The sequence below is a fragment of the Erpetoichthys calabaricus genome, chromosome 5, assembly GCF_900747795.2.
Source record: "Erpetoichthys calabaricus chromosome 5, fErpCal1.3, whole genome shotgun sequence".
Lineage (NCBI taxonomy): Eukaryota > Metazoa > Chordata > Cladistia > Polypteriformes > Polypteridae > Erpetoichthys > Erpetoichthys calabaricus.
In genome coordinates this window covers 209116053-209138450 of record NC_041398.2, presented here as the reverse complement: position 1 = coordinate 209138450, position 22398 = coordinate 209116053, and the positions used below count along the sequence as shown (strand labels likewise).

Here is a 22398-nt window from a genome sequence, read left to right as displayed (position 1 = left end):
AGAAGGACTTTAAAGTCACAGTGCGTATGGGCAACTTCAAAACACAGCAAGAGAGAAAAGAATGGGAAGTTAAACTCATGCTAAAATTTTATACTTTACAACATGGATTGAATAAAGACAAGAGTTTTATGGCCAGTTATGAGGATTGTTTACATCTCTCAGAATGACAGACAACCTGTCTACAGACCCACATTGTTTTGAAAAACTCATTACAAACTTCAAAAGACTTTGTTGGACAGTTATCTTATCCAGATATCTTGACAATACATTGTTCTTTTCTCTCTTGTTAAATTAACCCTAGACTGAATGACTCTATTAATTTTTTACATTTAAAATTTCTCATTTAAATATTTACCAATGTTGTTTCTTGTCCTAGAGTATGTATATAAACATAGGGAACTCCAGTTTCTGTATTACATCTTGCCTGAAGAAGGGGCCTAAGTTGCCTCGAAAGCTTGCATATTGTAATCTTTTTAGTTAGCCAATAAAAGGTGTCATTTTGCTTGGCTTTTCTCTACATTCATAATGGCTAACACGGTACAACACCCTAGTACTACATAGCAGACTGCAATTTAAGTGATGTGAAAATAGCATTGATTGATGTGTGTTAATGGTGGAGAGTCTGTGACTAATTGTTATTCAGCTTAACATTTTTGAAAGTACATTATATCTAGCTAGTAGTGTAGTATCCAGTAATCAGCAGTTGAAAAACAAGAAAAAAACTATTAAAAAGAAAAATCTGTTGAAAGCAAATGATCAATTTTAGCTTAAAATCACTAACAATATTACCCTGTGGAAGGAGAAAATTAACTGAATTAAGTTCCCCATCAAGCTATTAATATCAGTTAAAATAGTTATTTTTTTAAAACCTATATAAATAAGTAAGAACTTGGAAAGAAACTGATTTACTGTATAATGGGAATAGGAATGTTATACCGTGGGCATGAGGTTTGGGGACTTTCCAAGATTGTTTGTGAATATCTTTGACCAAAAGATTAGGGACTGGGCATCAGAGATCAGTGGCTTAAACCACTGAAGCCACAGCTGTTAGTGGATTAAGAGAGATTGTAACACCAAGGCATTTAAAGATTTTTTTCCAGAATGATATTATTTTGGTGCACGCCCAAAACATATGGCCCAATGAGGCTGGAACTTGATTGCAACGTTCGCAGGTTGGATCTTGCCCTGGAAACATTTTGGACAATTTTAAACAAGACCGATTTGCTTGATATATGATTTTAAGATTAATAATTAAATGCTTTGTGCATATGGAGCTAGAGTGAATTCATGGCTGCCTTCCACTCCTTTTCTGAGTTGATTAAGAGATCCTTTTTCTACTCTGGAATCTTTGAAAGGGAGGAACTTTAAAATGTCTTTATATACTGCAGAAATGCTGTATGAGTCCTCAAAACAGATCAATATTTCTTCCAGAATAAAAGTAGGTGGGAGGTGAAGAAAATTGGGCAGGTTTTGTTTAGCAAAGTTCTAATTTGGAGGTAGTGAACGAATTGTGTTGATGGAAAGTTAAATCTGGAGTGTAATTGTTCATAGGGTGCGAAGACGCTATCTGCAGTATGTACAAATCTCTAAGTGATTTAATCCTAAATGTTTTCCAAACATTAAAAACTGAGTACATTTGAGAGGGTGGAAGAAGGTGGTTATTGTGCAGAGGTGCCACAGATAAAAGCTTCTCTGTCTTTAAGTGCTTCCTACATTGGTTCCATATTCTGAGTGAATGAAGCACAATTGAGTTGTTAGTATATTGGTGGTAACTTGTATTTACTGAGGTACAAAGCAAGGAATATAAAGGGTAGCACATGTTCATGTACACAGTGTGCTGGATGCAAAGTCAAGTTATGCATCATACACTGCTCAAAAAAATTACGGAACACTTAAATCACACATTGGATCTCGATGAACAAAATATTCAAGTGGAAAATCTTTACTGAGTAATACTGTGTAATTGTTGAGAACAAAATGTTCACCAACCCATTGAGGGCTAGATTCAACATCATACCGAAAATCAAAGTCAAAAGATGAAATCACATGCTGAACCAACTTGCGTGAATTTCATCACTGTAATTTATTATGTAACTCAGTAGTGTGTATGGCCCTCATTTGCCTGTATGCTTTCCCCACCATGTCTGGGTATGCTCCTAATGAGACTGAGATGGTGTCCAGGACGATCTCCTCCCAAACCAGGATAAGGGCTTATGTGACGACCTGGATGATCTCTGGTGGTACTTGGTGACTGTGGTGTAGGATGCTCCTATACATGACATACCAGAGACTCTCAGTCGGATTCAGGTCTGGGGAATGTGTAGGCCAGGCAATAGCATCAATGCCTTCATCATCCAGGAACGTCCTACACACACTGGCCACATGAGGCTAGGGATTATCCTGCACCAGGAGGAGGCCAGGCCTCATGGCACCAGTGTAAGGTCTGACAGTGACTCTGATGATTTAATCCTAGTATCTAATAGCAGTCGGGGTACTGTTGCCTAGCATGTGGAGACCTGTGCGACCCTCTAGGGATATGTTTCCCCAGACCATCCCTGACCCATCACCAAACTGATCGTGCTTAATGATTTTGCAGGCTGCATAACCTTGGGGTGGCACGGTGGCGCAGTGGGTTGCGTTGCTGCCTCGCAGTTAGGAGACCCGGGTTCGCTTCCCGTGTCCTCCCTGCGTGGAGTTTGCATGTTCTCCCTGTGTCTACATGGGTTTCCTCCGGGTACTCTGGTTTCCTTCTACAGTCCAAAGACATGCAGGTTGGGTGCATTGGCGATTCTAAATTGTCCCTAGTGTGTGCTTGGTGTGTGGGTGTGTTTGTGTGCCCTGCCCGGGGTTTGGTTCCTGCCTTGTGCCCAGTGTTGGCTGGGATTGGCTCCAGCAGACCCCCCGTGACCCTGTAGTTAGGATATAGCGGGTTGGATGATGGATGGATAACCTTCACCACATTAACTCCAGACTCTTTCATGTCTGTCACATGTGCTCAGTGTGAAACTGCCAATTGTGGTATTTTCTGGTGAATGCCATTCAAGCTGCATGGTGGTGAGCACAGGTTCCACTAGAGCCTTCATGCTGCCTTCATTCCACCCTCCTGGAATCTGTTTCTCACAGTGTGGTCAGAAACATACATACCAGTAGCCAGCTGGAGGTCATTTTGTAGAGATCTGGCAATGCTTCTCCTGTTCCTTCTCACACAAAGGAGCAGATACCGGTCGTGCTGCTGGGATGGTGGCCTTCTACGGCCCAGGGCCCTATCCAGCTTTCCTGATGTAAAGGCTCATCTCCTGGTTATCTCCTCCATGCTCTTGAGACTATGCTGGGAGAAACAACAAACCTTTTTGAAATGGCATGTATCTACAGTATGTGCCATCCTGGAGTAGCTGGACTCCTTGTGCAACCTGCATCGGCTGCAGGTACCGCCTCATGCTGCCAGTAGTGACAAGAACACTAGCAAAACACAAAACTAAAGATGAATCAGTCAGGAAGGATAAGGAGAGAGCAATGCCTTTTTAGGGGTTGTGTTGCTGTTGCCCCTCCAGTGTACCTGTTGTCACTTTCATTTATACCAAAGCAGGCGAAGTTGATTCACAATTGCTTATGCTTCCTAACTAGACATATTTATATTACTTGAAGCTTATAGACTTTGTGTTAAGACTGTGATGAGTAAGTGTTCCCTTAGTTTTTATTTGAGCAGTGTATAATCTGGTGATGTGCAGATTAGTAGTTATGTCTTTTGATGCACAGTTAAAAATTTTTCATTAACATATACAAAACAACAAATTGTTGTACACCAGGAATAATTGTAGAAAAGGAGATCTAGCTCATAAATTTTGTTAAAGAAATGATTATGGTGAAAAAACATTAATTCTGTAGACAAAAGCAGAGAAATACAAACCGGAACAGAAAAGCACAGAGCTGTGTGGAAAGGACAGGAGTGTCAAAATCGCTAATGAAAGGCACCACTACTAACAGGTAAATTGTGAATTTTGGGTACAGTTGAGGAGTCAGGAGGCAGTTGACATTTAAATGCTAAAATTGTTATTTAAGCCCCTTTTTTCTCTTATTAAAAAAATGTAAATGGTAGCATTTTAGCTTTGTACTTTACAGGCACCCTTGAGATGGTAATTGATTATGGAAGACGTATAAATTGTGTGTTGAGGATCAGTTCAAAATACTGTAAAAATAATTTTGAAATACATATAAGCAGGTGATTGGGTTCAGAACAAAGACAGATAAAAGTACTCATTTACTCCAATTTAGAGTCACAAGGTGCCAGAGCATATTCTGTAGCATTCGCTTCAAAGAAAGGACCCACACTCTACAGTGTTCAATTTGTTCAAGGGCACATTCATGCTCAGATATACACAACCACATATGCTCATGCTGGGCTTTTTTAAAGATCTAATCTTCATGTTTTAGTGTTTTTGAGAGGAAAACCATAGTGCCTGCAGAAACTATCTTACAGACAGACCTCAGTATGTGCGTCTCGGGAACTGCAGGTCTGACATTGTGGTCAGCAACACAGGAACGCCACAGGGGACTGTACTTTCTCTGGTCCTGTTCAGCCTATCTATATACATCGGACTTCCAATACAACTCGGAGTCCTGCCATGTGCAAAACCACCTACACCTGAACACCAGCAAAACCAAGGAGCTGGTAGTGGATTTTAGGAGGACCAGGCCCCTCATGGACCCCGTGATCATCAGAGGTGACTGTGTGCAGAGGGTGCAAACCTATAAATACCTGGGAGTGCAGCTGGATGATAAATTGGACTGGACTGCCAATACTGCTGCTCTGTGTAAGAAAGGACAGAGCCGACTATACTTCCTTAGAAGGCTGGCGTCCTTCAACATCTGCAATAAGATGCTGAAGATGTTCTATCAGACGGTTGTGGTGAGTGCCCTCTTCTACGCAGTGGTGTGCTGGGGTGGCAGCATAAAGAAGAGGGATGCCTCACGCCTGGACAAACTGGTGAAGAAGGCAGGCTCTATTGTTGGCACGGAGCTGGACAGTTTGACATCCGTGGCAGAGCGACAGGCACTGAGCAGGCTCTTGTCAATCATGGAGAATCCACTGCATCCACTAAACAGTATCATCATCAGACAGAGGAGCAGCTTCAGCGACAGACTGTTGTCAATGTCCTGCTCCACTGACAGACTGAGGAGATCGTTCCTCTGCCACACTATGCGACTCTTCAATTCCACCAGGGGGGGTAAACGTTAAAATTATACAAAGTTACTGTCTGTCTGTATACCTGCATTGTTATCGCTCTTTAATATTGTTCTTTATCAGTATGCTGCTGCTGGAGCATTAGGATTAATAAAGTATCTGTCTATGTCTGTCTGTCTGTCTGAAACTGACATGAACTCAATTCAAACCCAGTTTAAAGGACCTGAGAGGAAGTAACAATAATTGCTGTAAAAGTTCTTTATATGCAATTAACTAATAAATTACTGAAAACTGAGCAGTATCAATTATTTTGCATGAGTGTGGGTATGCATATGTGCATGACGTGTATATGTAGAGCTTTTGACTAGTTTTTTACAATGCTTTGTGAAGGAAGTAGGATTCAGTTTTTGTGAGATTTAATCATGTTTTATAGGCCTTGTTGACATTTTGAGTTAACATTTCTTTTGTATTTGGATTATATCTGGATGTAAATTAGCTGTATTATATTTACACCTGGCATTAGAAATGAGTACATTAGAGGGTCAGCTCAGGTTAGAAAGTTGGGGGACAAAGTCAGAGAGGTGAGGTTGTGTTGGTTTGGACATGTGCAGAGGAGAGATGCTGAGTATATAGGGAAAAGGCTTTTGTCTTTTTTTGTATGTAGATAGAAAATGGATTAGCATTTATATTTTCATTCAATGTCCATCCATCATCCAACCCGCTATATCCTAACTTCAGGAGCTAATCCCAGCCAACACAGGGCGCAAGGCAGGCAACAAACCCTAGGCAGGGCGCCAGCCCATCGCAAGGCATACACACCCATACCAGGGACAATTTAGAATCGCCAATGCACCTAACCTGCATGTCTTTAGACTATGGGAAGAAACCGGACCACCCAGAGGAAACCCACGCAGACACAGGGAGAACATGCAAACTCACAAACTCCATGCAGGGAGGCCCCGGGAAACAAACCCGGGTCTCCTAGCTGTGAGGCAGCATCACTACCACTACGCCACCATGCCACCCTTCATTAAATGTTCCCTATCCATTTCAAACTACCTCCGAATATGTTCTGGCCACAACTCGATCACAAGTGCATTTATGGTTAAATGATGTGTATGTTACGTTCCTTTAATTAACATGGAAAATACATTAGCATATTAAATACAGAGGAGTCTGAGTTGGGGAGTCAGAGTCAGAAGTACCATAAACTCAGTTGAAGTATTTATCTACCGACTCCACAGCCCTGCCTGTGTGGTATACCAAATGCACAATATGGAACTTGCGACTGTGCATCCGCTCGTAAAACTGGCTGGGGGCACACTGGAGGGAAACCATTGCGACACAGTACTTGTATTGAATCTAGCTAAGGAGAGATGATGGATGCTGCTTGTAGGTTCAAATAAAAGGATGTTGGACAAAAATAACTGCGCGAGTAGTTAAGTTAATTATCCAACTGTCATTTAACTTAACTAATATTGGCATTCATAAATATATATTCGGCGACGTACATTCATTGAACGCCGCAACCTGCTATAGTCGCTTCACAGAGCAATTTGCCATCACGCCGGAGCTGATCAGTCAGTGCGTATATTCGTTGAGCAGCCAGCTCATGACCACTGCTGGCCATGGCAGCATTGCAGCCTCACTGACTCTGGGATTCAGCCGCTGCACTAGACTAGCCTGCCGGTGTCAGCATTGGCCTCTGTGTGCTTGCGTGCAAGCCAGTTCAAGCGCAGTTGTCTCGGTGATTTACTCCATTTCATCAATGGCGTCAGTTTCACCTTGTACATATAATAATTGATTGTTGCAGTAGTTTTTTTTTTAAAGTTTTTACAGTTCATTGGCAGTGTGTAAAATGATCAATGTTGCAGTAATTGTGATGCTCCTTGCATGAAAAAAAATGCGTGTTCCATTAAAATTTCACATATTCTTTGTGAATTGTGATGTTTACTTAAAGTGCAGAAAAAAGTATTAGGGGTTAATGCACCCCAGGACACCAAAGTATGTAGTGGTTTAAGGGTTAATTGGCGATTCTAAATTGACCCTAGTGTGTTTTGTGTGTGTTTGTGTGCATGTGCGTGCCCTGCGGTGGACTGGCGCCCTGCATGGGGTTTGTTTCCCGCCTTGTGCCCTGTGTTGGCTGGGATATACTGTATATATTGGTTTGCTATGTACTGAACAAGTAGAGAGCAGATGTACGCTTAGCAGCACTACACAGACTACACTGTCACTGAGAACACAGATATCACTTCCTGGTGCCATTTTTCTGATATCTGACCGGCTGGTTCAACTAGTCTTTTTTTTTTTTTTTAAATTTTATTTTATTATTTACACTGACTCTGCATACACTGTTATGTTAATAGAAGGTGTTACAAACCAATATAACAGCAGTCCTCCTCTCGCCCGCCCACCTGCACATCCTCTTTGCTTGTGAACTGCCGCTCTGCCCCCGCTATAAGCATGTACAGCCCCCTCTCACCCACCCACCTGCCCATACTCTTTGCTTGTGAACTCCGCTCCACTGAGTCCCCGCTATTAGCTTGTTCAGCATCCAGTGATTGGCAACACCCTGCTCCGCCTCACCCCTCGCCACTTGTGATCCTGCTTCTAAAATATTTGGCCACTCGCCCGCTAGCCCTTTGCCATCTCTGCAGATCATTCGATTTGCCTGTGCCTGTAGATCTGTATCAGTCAGCTGGGCGCTCACCTAAATTAGCCGGGTGGAGTGCCCGGCTAAAAGACGTTAGGGAGAACACTGTAATTCAGGGCTTGAATTTTAATATGTGATGAACATATATGATCAATAAATAAATTGCAGCATAGGGATTATAAAGAATGATATAATCACAGACTACCTGATGAATCTTACCATGTGCATATTCCAACTTTATTCTCTTGTCATTTTCTCTCTAGTAACTGGAAAATACTGCTTAAGATCAGTCTTAAAAATAAAAAAGCAAACATTATTATTTCTGCACTGTTGAAATAGTAAATTTATATACTATAATATATATATATATATATATTTTTCTTCAGGATATTGTAATAATAAAAAAAACACTTTAAAGCTGTTTTTGTAACAATATGCCTCTAAAATCGTCTTTGTCAGAAAACCACTAGATTGGTAACATTTACTATTGTACAGTTTATACTTCTGTCATTAGCTGGTTAAAAAAAACACTTTCTAAAAAGTAATATTTTTAATTGGCAGATCAATTTGATTCAGTGTTATAATGTCACAAAATTCTGGTGCTTTAATCATCCAAATTCATCTCTGCTTTACATTTATCCAAACTTTAAGTATTCTGTGATAAATCAAACTTGTCAGTTTTACATTAATCCATTGTTTCAGAACTCCTGTAAAACATCCTTTGTTGTGTTTTTTTTCAAAGTATCTTATTTGAATGATGATGCTTTGTTATTGATAACCTGTATTCTGTTCCAGAATTAGAATATTAACTGGACTGATGAGGACTGTAGTGTAACTGGTATTATATATGCCAACGTACATTTCAAATATGTGACACGTGCTTTTACTATGTTCTTCACATTTTAGGGGCTATACTAATCAACATTACATTGGCTTCAAAAGTTTTGCATGTTTGTATTTAGCAATGAAGTATGCTGTTTTGATAACTTACTTTTCTCTGCAATTATGCATTTCTAATAACACCATACAGGGAAATGTGTTATGTGCACATTATTGTGGCATTAACAAACTGAGCAGCTCATTTCATTACATGTGTAGAACAGCAACATAGCCACTTCGTCTGGGATGCTCTGATCAGGTTTTTTAAGGCCGATACTGATTTCATGTTACTCAATTGTCTGATTCTGATACAGATTCTGATTTTAACTTTTTTACACTAAACTCCTTAATAACGAGATACATACAACCCCAAATCAGAAAAAGTTGGGACAGTGTGGAAAATGTGAATAAAAAAAGAAAAAAGCAAGTTATAAATTCTCCTCAAATTTCATTTCATTGCAGACAGTATGAACACAAAATAATTCATGTTTTGTTTTGTTAACATCATTTGATTTGTAAATAAATATCCATTCTTGCCCTTCAGGCTTGCAACACATTCCAAAAAAAGTTGGGATGGGGGCAATTAAGGGGTAGTAATGAGGTATAATAACTAAATAATGATGTGATTTGAAACTGGTGGTGTTAACAGGTGATTGCAATCATGATTCGGTACAAAAGCAGCATCGAGGAAAGGACTACTCCTTTAGGAGCAAAGATGGGCAGAGGATCGCCAGTTTGCCACCAAGTGCGGGCAAAAATCTTTGAAATGATGAAGAAAAACATTTCTCAAAGACAGATAGGAAGAGATTTGGGCATTTCTCCCTCTACAGTGCATAACATAGTGAAAAGAATCAGGGAATCTGGAAAAATTACCGTGCGCAAAGGCCAAGGGCGCAAGCCTAAACTGAATGGCCATGATCTCCGAGCCCTCAGATGGCACTGCATTAAAAACCGTCATTCATCAATAAATGATATAACTGCGTGGGCTCAGGACTACTTCAGGAAGTCACTCTCAAGCACTACAGTACGTAGTTACATTAGGAAATGCCAGCTAAAACTGTACTGTGCCAAAAGGAAGCCCTACATAAATAGTGTCCAGAAGCGCCGTCGACTTCTCTGGGCTCGGAGGCATCTGGGATGGTCCATTGTGCAGTGGAAACATGTATTGTGGTCAGACGAATCGGTTTTTCACATCTTTTTTGGAAGAAATGGACGCCGTGTGCTGCAGACCAAAGAGGAAAAGGACCATCCAGACTGTTACCAGATACAAGTCCAAAAGCCAGAGTCTGTCATGGTATGGGGTTGTGTCAGTGCCTTCGGCAAAGGTAACTTGCACTTCTGAGATGGCACCATCAATGCTGAGAAGTATATCTCAGTTTTGGAGGAACAAATGCTGCCTTCAAGACGACGTCTTTTCCAGGGACGCCCATGCTTATTTCAGCAAGACAATGCCAAACCACATACTGCGCGTGTAACAAAGGCATGGCTGCGTAAGAAGAGGGTGCGGATGCTTGACTGGCCTGCCTGCAGCCCTGATTTGTCTCCTATAGAGAATGTTTGCCACATTTTGAAATGAAAAATGCATCAACGAAGACCCCGTACTGTTGCGCACCTAAAACGTTGTTTGCACGAAGAATGGGACAAACTAACACCTGCAACACTTAGTCACTTGATTTCTTCAATGCCTAAACGTCTTTTAAGTGTTGTTAAAAGACAGGGGAACTGTACAAAGTGGTAAATGCTGCACTGTCCCAACTTTTTTTGAAATGTGTTACAAGCCTGAATGGCAAGAATGGATATTTATTTACAAATCAAATGATGTTGACAAAAAAAACATCAATTATTTTGTGTTCATACTGTCTGCAATGAAATAAAATTTGAGGAGAATTTATAACTTGCTTTTTTCTTTTTTTATTCACATTTTCCACACTGTCCCAACTTTTTCTGATTTGGGGTTGTAGAAGTGTTATGTCCTATATTAAAGTGTTATTTTTATAATTAAACTGTATTTGTTTTTTTTTTGTTTTTTTTTACAGTGTAATGTTAAATTTATGGTAAAGTACTTAAAGCTGGGTTGCCAGAATTTTACAGTAAAAAAGAAGGTGACAATATTTTTAGGTCTACGGTACACTTTAAAAAAAAATGTTATTTTTATGATAAAAAACTGGCAGCTGGGTTGCCAAAATTTTACTGTAATAAATAAGGTTACAATATTTGTAGGTCTACAGTATAACTTTGTAGTAAACAACTGTTTTTTCTTTGTAGCACATTCCAACAGAAGGAAATGTTCAACCATAACCCAGAATTCATGTAGTGTAATAAATATGCCAATCAATAAACCATTAGAAAATATTGCCAGGGTCAAACCCCAGTACACAGCTTGTATCAGTAAAGTAACAACAACCAATAGCAAACGTACTATTTAATTATACATACTTGAAACAATTCAATGTTTCAGGAAGCTATGGCACATTGTCTGGTGGGGAAATAAAGTTTGCTTTTGTGGTGTATGATGTCCTACAGGTGTGCCAGCTTATTGAATACAACCCAACATAAATCGGCTTCCATAACCTCAAAAAACCTTCAGCACACAGGGAAAAATAAGTCTGCTAACTTGGTTTTAAGTTTTTTCCCTACTATTCAAAGGTATGCAGTTCACAAGGAACAATATGGTAAAAGGGGGCGTGTCCATATGCAAATATCATAACTTCGGTGTTACTGAAACAGCACTTTACCATTTTACATTTTACTGTTGTTTACCTTTGCTATTTAACAGTTTTACACTGTAAAATTAACAGATTTTTTGCTTTATTGTGCGTTTAAGACATCTACTTTGTGCAGGGTGAAAGTCATTTTTTTCCAGGAGTATTCATAGACAGATTATTTCACTTTCTATGAACAGGTGGAAAGGGTGTCATTGGAAAAACAAAATTTCGAGAACTAGAGGAAAAAAAAACAAAATATGTATGGGTTCCAGACCAAAAAGACCACCTAGCTCCCACTGGACATTCTAACAAACATAATGTTCTTAAGTAGTTCTTTATTTTTTTGTTTTTTTTTTGTTTTTTTTTTAGGCTTCGTCTTACTAGATTCAATGCACTGTGTCACATGGCATTTTGGGGTACCCACTTTCATTCAATCAATACAGGTGGCTGGCTGCACAGTACTTTGATCAGGTGATGGTAGTGCGGAACACTTCCACAGAGGAAATGGAAAAGAAAAGAGAAAAATAAAGATTAACAATGATTTCAGATTTTTGAAAACTATGATTATTCCATTCATATCTAGCTACGTTTTAATTCTACAATTAGTAGACTATGAAGAATCCAACTTAAATAATAAAGATTTTTAGGAGTTTTTTTTTTTTTTTTAAATAATCAATTGTGCTAGCCTGATATCTCTCATTCCCAGACTAAATGCCTCCAGTTCCTCTGTGGTGCTCTTAGGAACTATTTGCTGTTATTCAGTGCATCACCACTTCTTTTATTCTTGGCTCTTGGAATAGTAAGCAGACCACAATTAGAAGATCTAAGGTTTTAACTAGGAATGTAGGGGATAGGCACTCCAAAATATAAGATTATTTAAAGCTGTATATACCATTAGTAGTGTTTTTAAAGGACATGAGTAACCAAAGTAAAAACACTGAAACTGGTGAGATGTGCACTGATTTTTCTTTTCTGGCTAAGATTGTTGCTGCTGCTGGATTCTGGACTAACTACAACTGATTGATGTCTTTCTTAGGTAGACCAGTTAGAAGTGCAAAATAATAATCTAGCCAACTAAAAACAAAACAGTGAATTCATTTCTCAGCATCTTGCAACGTTATAAGAGGTATAAATTTTGCAATTTCCTTTTAATGGTTAATATGTTATTTAAGTTTAGGTCAGAGTCCACAGTTGCACCAAGATTTTTTACTTCTGTGTTGACTTTTAATGACAAGGGGTCGAGTTTATTTTTAATACTGTCATTATTTCCATTTTTACTAACAACTAAGAGTTTATTTTTTTATCTTCTTTAGCTTCAGGAAATTTCTACTCATCAATTCAAAAATACAAGGCCAACATTGTGTAAGAGAGCCAAAAATGTTCGGGTCATTGGTTGCTATAGATGGGTAAAGCTGCATGTCATATGCATAGCTGTGGTAGTTCATACTGTGTTTTGAGATAATCTGGCATAGTGGGGGCATATTGATTGACAAAAACAGCGGGCCTAGAATAGATCCTTGTGTTACGCCATATATAGTATTGTGCATCTCTGAGCTACAATAACAGCAACTAACAAAGAATTTTTCTTCCTGTTAAATAATACTGAAGCCAGTTTAAGACACTGCCTGAGAGGCCTACCCATTAACTAAGGCATTTAGAATACGGTGTTCTGTGGAGTCCAATGCTGCACTTAGGTCTAGTAGAACAAGAACAGATACAGTATGTGCCATTTCTTTACTATGATTTGTTCTAAAACCTGACTGAATGAACTTCATTATGTAAAGCACTTTGAGCTACTTTTTGTATGAAAATGTGCTATATAAATAAATGTTGTTGTTGTTGTTGAAACTTAAGAATAGAATATTTATTTAAATAATCATATAATTGCTGAAAAGCTGCTTTTTCTAGAATTTTACTGAAAAAGGCAGGTTAGAAATAGGTCCAAAGGGTGACCCTACAACGACTTAAATCAGAAGGTGGTATGGCTCTACCTAATTTTCAATTTTATTACGGGGTGGCAATTATACAAGCTGTAAAAACCTTGACATTAACACAAATAGATGAACATGCACTAGCTTGATCCACCATAGAAATGAAATCCTGCAGCCTTTCTTTCCCATGTGGGTGTGGGTTGAATTGAATTTAGTTTTGTTAAGTTTGACTTGATTGTATGGAACTTTACATGCTTTTAATAAATTCAATAAAAGATAAAAAAAATGTCTATAAAGTTGTCCAGTAAAGAGGAGTTGAGGTTATTTTTCTTGAACTACTGCAGTCTGGGAAGAAAAACGGTATCTAATGACGAGGTCACTATATCAAGCACGCTATCAAGTAGCACATCTGAGACTTCTTTAAAAACCCTTTTGGGACTGGGTCAAGGACACAAGTGAAAGGTTTTCAGTTGAGATTAGTTAAGCTGATTATTCTATGGGGTTCAGGAAAACCTATTTCAGTAAAGGAATTTAGTTCTCTAAAAAGAGCATGCCGAGGTTCAGCATTATTCTTTTTGAAGGGAGGTATTATATTATTTCTCATATCTTTTATTTTTGACAAAAGCCTTGCAGGTTTTGGTGCACATTTTTAGAAGGAATTATACCGAATGAATTGGTTTTAGAACACAAAGGTTTAATAAAACTCTTGGATTTCCAGCATTATCATTTATAATGATTTCATTTCTTAAGATGGACTGCTTTGTTATTTTTAGCTGTATGTGTTTTTAATACATCTTAGTGGATTGTATTTTTTCTATTTATGTTCAGCCCTATGGCATTTTCTTTTAAGATCCAACACTCTTTTTCCAAGGTACTTTACAATTTTTTTGGGTGTGACTACTGTATGTTAGCTGTAGCTGTCACCGCAGATAAAGAAATGAATCTATCTTACTCGTAACATTGCTGACTGTGCTATGGCAAGCCCTAAATTCAGAATGATCATTGGGAATATGCTTCGCAAGCATCAAAATAATGTTTTTAACAATAATGCTGCTCTTTAGTTCAAGTTACCAGTGTTTCTGTTTTAAATAGAATGCAAAATGGTCAGATATACCAATATCCATGACCTGCCTCACACCAACTTTTAATCCTTTTGAAATTACTAAATGCAGAGTGTGTCCTCCCTTGTGTGTAGATTGGCTGGTGTGCAGGCTAAGATCAAAGGGTTCAAAGAAGTTAATAAATTTTCTTGCTCTAGGGTTACACGGAATATCCACAAATTCCCTACAATTAGACATCTGCTGTAATTAATTATTATGGATAATAAGTTGAGAATTCCTTAAAGGACACAATGTATTTTAGGGGACTATAAACGGTCAATATGAGAGATGTTTCACTCCTTGAATAACTATGATACCTTTTATAGTTTCATTACCTTAAGAATATACTCCGTAAACCACTGCCTTTTTTACCTTGGTGAACTGAATGAACAAAATTGTAATTCAGAGGTTAAATTAACAATGTCGCTCTGTCACTTCTGACCAGTGTTGCACTCAATGTAAGAAAGTCTATTTTCCTATCACTAATAAGATTAATGAAAAAAGTCTTTCTGGTAAACAGTAAATCCACATTTAAGGTCTTAGAAGAGCACAGTTGTATCAGAGTATTAGGGCATCTTGAAATCGCAATTAAGTTATTCACGGTAATCCTGCTATATCTGGACCATTTAGTTAGTCCATATTCTATCACTATATTGCTGATATAGTGCACATCTATAATAAGTGAAGTAAGTACAGAACTATATCCTAACATGGATTTATAGTAAACAAGTCAAGAGCTGCGTAGATAGTTCAATGATAATAGTGATGCTGATTTATTCTTTACATAGAATGATTTACTAGTTAGAGGACTGATGCTATGTGAGGTTGTTTTAGTCACAGGCTGGCGTGATTTCATCAGTGACTGGGATATTGATTAAATTGTGGGTGGGGAGTGTTGGCGTAGGAAAGGCATCCTGCCATAAAAATCATTTTGAAATCTCTATTGGGAAAAGTCTAGTTTAAAAAAAAGAAAAAAAAGAAAAGAAAGAAATGGCGGCACCATGTAAAAATAGGAATAACTATGGAAGAAGAAGAAGAAGAATCCCTCATCGTATACTATTTTTAATGCAGTTTTTACTGGTTTAATATATGTTTAGACAATTCAGCTACTGGCTTGGTTAGATTTGATATACATTAGTATTAAGATTGATTTCATTTTGTCAAAGCTGATTAATTACTGTAGCTATTTAAGATTGATTTCATTTTGTCAAAACTGATTAATTACTGTAGCTATATTGTCTGAGAGGACCTGGGTGACTTGACAGTTCTGCTGTTGCTCATCTCTTCTGGAAAAAATGCTGTCTCTCCCAGAACAAATCAAAATTGTCACTACAGGCAAGTCCATGCTCGGCACAGAAAGTCTTCAACCTGACATTGAAGGGATATATAAGATTAAAGGCCTCATATGAGCGTCCAAGCTTTGGAGGTGGACCAGAGATGACGATCTGTGCAGCTGACTCCCAGGTCATCTCTCTAGCGATGTGCAGCAGTGGTCCAAAGTCCTCTTTCAGCACCTCTGACTGATGACTAAGAGTGTTATTTGTTCCCATGTGGCAAATCACAGCGTTAACATCAGCTTTTTTACAATGTCCTGATCATGAACCCCAGGAAAGCAGGACACAAAATTCTTTGGGACAGAAGGTGCAAAGTTCAAGTTTTATAGTGATGCACGTAGGGAGTGAAGGCTAGTCTGCCTGGCCCAATCCCACAGAAGAACTACTGTAGCACATTCTGCTGAACAATTTAAAGCTGGCCATGAGAGAAAGGTGTCAGAACACACAAAACATTACAGCTTTCTGCATATGGAATTGTGTAGTTACAGACCGATCACTGACCCCTACTTACTGCCGCAGAACCTACAACGGACATGTGGAAGAATCCAGTCGAGTGGTACTGTATATGCGGGAAAAACCAGGCTGATCCAAGGAGGCCCCACCTTGCACCTTAAAGGATCTTTTTTTACAGGAAAACAAGACATGCTTAAAATAGATTTTCTGATTTGGAAAGCCTGTTGATTAGCTGTTTTTTGGAAATGCATAATCCCCAAATTAATTTCTTCTATGGAATAAAAATCTGGTTTGAGACTACTCAATAGAGAAGTCAATACAATGGCTATGCTGCAGCTCTCCACAGCTACATGTACACCATAAAGGTGCTTTCTGAATTCATCTTCTTAAATGAGAGCAAAGCTCCTTTTATCTACACTTAAGACCAATTGCTAGTGGATTTAAAACAATATGAAAAACTTGATAGCCTACACAGTCTTTGTTGATAAGTATTTTCCTTTTTTTAAAATAATAACTCAATTTTAAACATATCTAATGTTAATATATTTATTTTGAAAGATAATATTGAGCACAGTTATGGCAACAAGTAAGTAACTTATTCTTAAGTAACTCTGCCTTCAAGGAATAAAGCTAGAGTAGTAAACATTGGTTGATTTTTATTTACATTAAAGCCCAAACCATAGCACAGGTTTAAAATCCAAACATGCAACTGAGATAAATATTAACTGTGATTTTTGCTTTAATTCAGTTTTCTAAAATACTAATTTAATTTGCAAACATGCCATAGCTTTTATTTATTTATTTATTAGCTGGCAGAATGTTGAATTTTATTGAGAAGAATAAACTTGCAGCAAAGAAAGTACAATACCCTGTCTCAAATTGGAGCAGTCCTGTTGTTTGTTTTTGCAGCTTAATTACATTATTAGGTTGCATATGCAAATTAAACACTGAGGTATATCTAGTCATTTCCCTTTCACCTCTAATGACCTGTTCAGTTTTACAGATTGTACAGAATATGTAGCAGCATTATTATTCAGTCGGTATCATTAAGTACCATATACATGTAGGTGTAACTTCAGTTCATGCTTGTTATTTAGTGATTATTATCCTGTCTGTAAAAGGCCAAGTTAAAAATGCACCTGCTGAGTTGAACATAGCAGTCCCTTGAAGAGGAAACTGGTATACCTGACACAAATAAATAGTATAGAAATAATTTATTATACCACTGCACCTCAAAAGTACTGGTATCTCCTCTTCAGTTATATTTATTTATTTTTGTTCTTTATTTCGCCTTATACAATTTCTTGTATTAGGAATTTGTTAGTTTTCGCATACCCCTTGGGGTCAGAGCGCAGGGTCAGCCATTGTACAGCGCCCCTGGAGCAATTACAGGTGAAGGGTCTTGCTCAAGGGCCCAGCAGAGTAGGATCTCTTTTGGCAGTGACGGGGATTCAAACCGGCAACCTTCGGGATACCAGCACAGATCCTTAGCCTCAGAGCCACCACTCCGCCCTAAAAAATCTGTATACTTAACCCTTAATAACAACATGCACACATTTTATTCATCTTTTGTAGCAGGTCTCCAAGACAAAAATATACTGGCAAATTAGAACAATGTAGGGAAGGAAATTTAGCAAGTTAGATTTGTGAATTTACAGTAGACATAGGTTCTGGGTATGGTAGGCTGCTACTTATATTTTGATTCATACTTTAAAGCTGGTACAACTACAGTTTCAATCAAATTCAGAAGTTGTATATTTTCTTGTTACAGTTTTCCAGTATTGTATGATTTATACCTGTTTCTGACATGGAATGATTTGGGCACTGTGGGCAGGGGTGGGCAAGGTAAAAGGCCAATAAAACTGAACAGATTCAAAACCCTGAGTAGAGAGAGAGAGAGAGCAACAGAACAACTAAAAAAGTGTTATTTTATATAGCCTCTTTTGTAGTCAATACACGTTTCAAGTGTTTTAGCTAATAACATTGATATATCAATTTTGTAGCACAGACAGATTCATGGTCTTAAAAGTCACGCAGTGAGTCTCTGATGGAAATAAAGTCTTGAGCTTCAAAGTCTTGCTTTTTATCATTAGGCATTACATGAATGAGAAATTGTGGCAATAGGCAGTTTGTTACACATAGGTGTAAAACCATCTTTGGACTATGATAGATCACAAAGCAAGCAGTCTGTGCTTCTGTTTTATCTGATAAGGGGATACAACTCCTCACAGAATGTGAGGTTTACAGATTAATAAAGTATCTTAAGTATTGATAATGCTTTTGGAAAAAGCTTCGTCACAATAAAACTTCTAACATAATGTTTTGTTTTCTAGGCAATGCTGTTCTCAAAAATCTTGATATTAAAGAAAATGCATTGGTAAGTATTTATCATATACAGTATGTTTCAAGTCTTTCACTTTATTAAACTTCATTCAACTTCATTCAGATTTGTGCATATTTCATTTTGTTAAGTTAAATTCTTTGTATGTTTAACAGTATATTAATGCATGACTTAATGCATGATTCTAAAATACAAAAATCATTATGCAGATATATTTATTATTGAGAAAAATGCCTAAATTATTACAGCTAGGCAGCAGTTAATAGTTATATCTGCAGAGGGTTAGTCTACTTATTTTTTTTACCTTTTTACTGTTTTGCTTGTAAAATACTACTGATTTTTAAAAGGCTGTAGCCAAAATGACAAACTTAATATATTTGCACTACAAGAAAGATGTGAATGCAACAGTTTTGAAATTGGTGGATAAAATAAAAAGATTCACTACAATTTGATTGAAATTGAAGTTTTAATATTCTGATCATGGCGGTTTTCTGTATATAGTTAGTATGATTTTGACTGAATGAATAATCAACATTAAATTCACTTTTAGAGTCAACTGGATATTCCATTTAAAGTAAAAGCAGGCCACATAGGTAAGTACAGAATTGTAAGTCAAAAATTATTTATTATTGGCAATGCAAGTATGTCTCTGAGAAGACCATTTGGTCATTGTAAAACAATGCAGAATTTATCCTTCACTGTTCTGTCTTTGATAAAATACTGTCTGTGTAGTTCATTCTGGTCTGATATTATATGGACATGTTGTTTTTTGTTTTTGTTTTTTTAATCACTGGTTTGATAGTTCTTTTTTAGTGTATTATCATAAGGTAGCTTATACTATGGAGACTCTGCAGAGAGCAAAGCATTGATTTTATTTCCTTATTGTGAATTTATCCATTTAGATGCCTAAAGATAGGAGAAACAGCAATCATAATTATATAGCACTAAGACACATTTGTACCAGAAATGTTTGTTTATTTAAAGAAGAAGACCAAAGCCATTTATTATAGTTCTAAACATTTAGGGAGTGACAATGGATGTTTGCATTGGACACTGAATCGACTGAAAGAACATCTGAAAGAAATGTTCCCATCACACAGAAAATAAATCAAAATTTCCTTATGTTGAATCCTTAATAAACCGTTGAATGTCATCAACAATCATTGATTTAAAATTTTTTTTTTTATCATCTGCCGTGCTTAGTTGTATATTTTTGTGTATCTGGTAACAGTTTGTTTTGTTTAAATGCCACACTAGAGTAGTAGATTAATTAACTTTAAATGGATAAAAACCAATAAATAATGCCGTAAAACAAGGTTAAAATACTGTGCAGGAAGCTTCTTTAAAACTTGGTCCCTGGAGCAATTTTTTTTAAATCAACGTCTCCTCTGCTAACACCAAACGGGGAGACCTTGCAGCAGAGTAGACGGCCAGCTGACAGGCACCGTCACCCTTCTTACTTAGATCTGGGTCCCAATCCCAATCTAAACCTCACTGCAAAGCTCGGGTCCCTGCAGCCATCCATGGTCCCGGCAGGACTCCCCATCTGATCCTCCCCGAATCCTGCTGCCTTCTCTCTCTCTCTCTCTCTCTCTCTCTCTCTCTCTCTCTCTCTCTCTCTCTCTCTCTCTCCTGCACCGGTTCTCTCACATTCTTGCTTTTTCTTCCACCTGTTAACCTCCATCTTCTTCTGTCTCCTTAATTTTTTGCCCTTTGCAGGCTCTTCTTATACTCTACTGCCTAATTGGGCACAGATGCAAGGAGCCGCACCCTCTGTAGCATCATTCAGGTGACTGACCGATCCACCGGCCTCCACATGTGTGTGCAGCACAGTCAGCCAGGTTGCCCAGTTAACCACGGAGCGAAATGCACTTACACACACCAATGCCCAATTGGTGCCTGCACATTCCTGGGTCGTGATAATTTATTTACAAATGGACCTCTGATTTCCTAGATGTGGACCTGCTATATTACACTAATTAATGCAACAGTTACACATGAGCAACTGTATGTGTAACTTGTAGAATTATAGAAAAATACGAATCTTCCCACTGTATCTTTAATTTAGACTAATTCAAGATTAGCTTAAAATGTCCAATAGGGGAATAAATTTGGCTAGTAGATTACTAAATAACCTAATTGTTATCTAAGAAGCAATATTTAATTTTTTTAAATAATATTATTTGCTAGATGATATAAAGAACCCCACGTAATATGTGTGGACTCTGATGTGGCAATTGATAATGTTTGCTAAATTAGGTGAATTTTGAATGAGTGCATTAGTGTGAAAGTTTTTTTTTTCTTTTTTAATGTCATTCCATGGTTATGCATATGGTATGAAATAGACACTATGTAGACACCCTTCAAATAAAGTGCTACTGAAGTTTGTCACATTATATTAATGTTCTCTATGCATGGTTAAGTAACCTCTAAAAAGGCCAGCACTTCACATATATCAGTGAATGCTAATTTCATTAAAGATAAAAAATCATCAAAATCAAATCGAATTGGGACATTGTGAATTGAAATTGAATTGAATTGGTACATTAGTGCCAATTCCTAGCCCTAATGATAATGTGAAAACATATTTTCAGAAAGGTGTGTAAATGTATTAAAAATTAAAAACTGAAATTCCTCATATATGAAAGTTTTCAGACCCTTTTCTGTGGCACTCCAAATTGGGTTCAGGTGCATCCTTGTTTACTTTAATTATCCTTTACAGGTGTCTAGAACTTGATTGGAGTCCACATATTGGATTGATTTGGACATAATTTAGAACAGTGGACCACCTGTGTATATAAGACCCCACGATTCACACTACATGTCAGGATAAAAAATTTGAAGTCCAAGGAACTTTCTGTAGACCTCTGCAATCAAATTGTGGTGAACCATAGGTCAGGGGAAGGGTGTCAAAGTATGTCTAAAGCTTTTAAGCATTCACAGGAGCACAGTGGCCTTGAAAATTACAAAACTGAAAAAATTTGGAACAACCAGGACTCTTGCTATAGTTGCCATCCGACCAAACTGAGTAACTGGCCAACCAGGATAGAAAACCAAATGGTTACTCTAGCAGAGCTTCAGAAGACTCTTTGCTCTGGTGAGAGAACCTATCAGAAGGATGACCATTTTAAAAGCCACTCTTGAATAAAAGGCATATGACAGTCTGCAAGGACTTTGTTAAATTGCATTTAAAGGACTCTGAGATGAGAGCATGAGGAAAAGGATTCCCTTGTCTAATGAGAGAAAAATTGAACTCTTTAGACAGAACTCCAAGCACTATATCTGGCAAAGACCACACACTGCTCAGCATCTGTCTAGTACCAGCCATACAATACAGTATGTAGTTATTTAGAACTCAATGAAGTGTCTCTATGTATGGTCTTTGCCATCATAGATTGAATTAATTATAGAGAGGTAAAAATGAGTGGTGAGTTATTTGAACAGCCTGACCATAAAGTGTTGTAATAGTCTGTTTTGGCTTGGGGAAAATGAACAAACTTGCTTTTTGAGATCCTTAATCTTCTTAGTTTTGTAATATTTCTGAAGCACAGAAATGTAATGATTGAATATTAAATCCTTGTTGAAACTAATTAAATTTAGGATGGAATTGGTTAAACTGAAATTAAAGTGTTTTGAACTAAGAGTCATCAGTTTTGCCCTACTGTTCACCGAGCTAATCTCCCACTGAATGTAGTAGTGATTTTAACTTCATTTTCTAAAGTGCTTCTCATAATGTGAAGTACTTGAAATAATTATACCACCCGACTTCATCACACAGCCAGTATTTAATAAATTTACAGAATAATATTGTACAGCATCT

General features: G+C 37.6%; 1 protein-coding gene across 2 annotated transcripts in view; it reads left to right on the top strand.

The window, feature by feature from the left end:
• vps13a (vacuolar protein sorting 13 homolog A) overlaps positions 1–22398 on the top strand; it is a 285577-nt gene that overhangs the window by 1781 nt on the left and 261398 nt on the right. For both annotated transcript variants that reach the window (XM_028802445.2, XM_028802446.2), the window contains exons 2-3: positions 18571–18614; positions 19129–19171. In XM_028802445.2, the coding sequence (XP_028658278.1) occupies positions 18571–18614; positions 19129–19171 (87 nt within the window). The remainder of the gene's footprint in view (positions 1–18570; positions 18615–19128; positions 19172–22398) is intronic.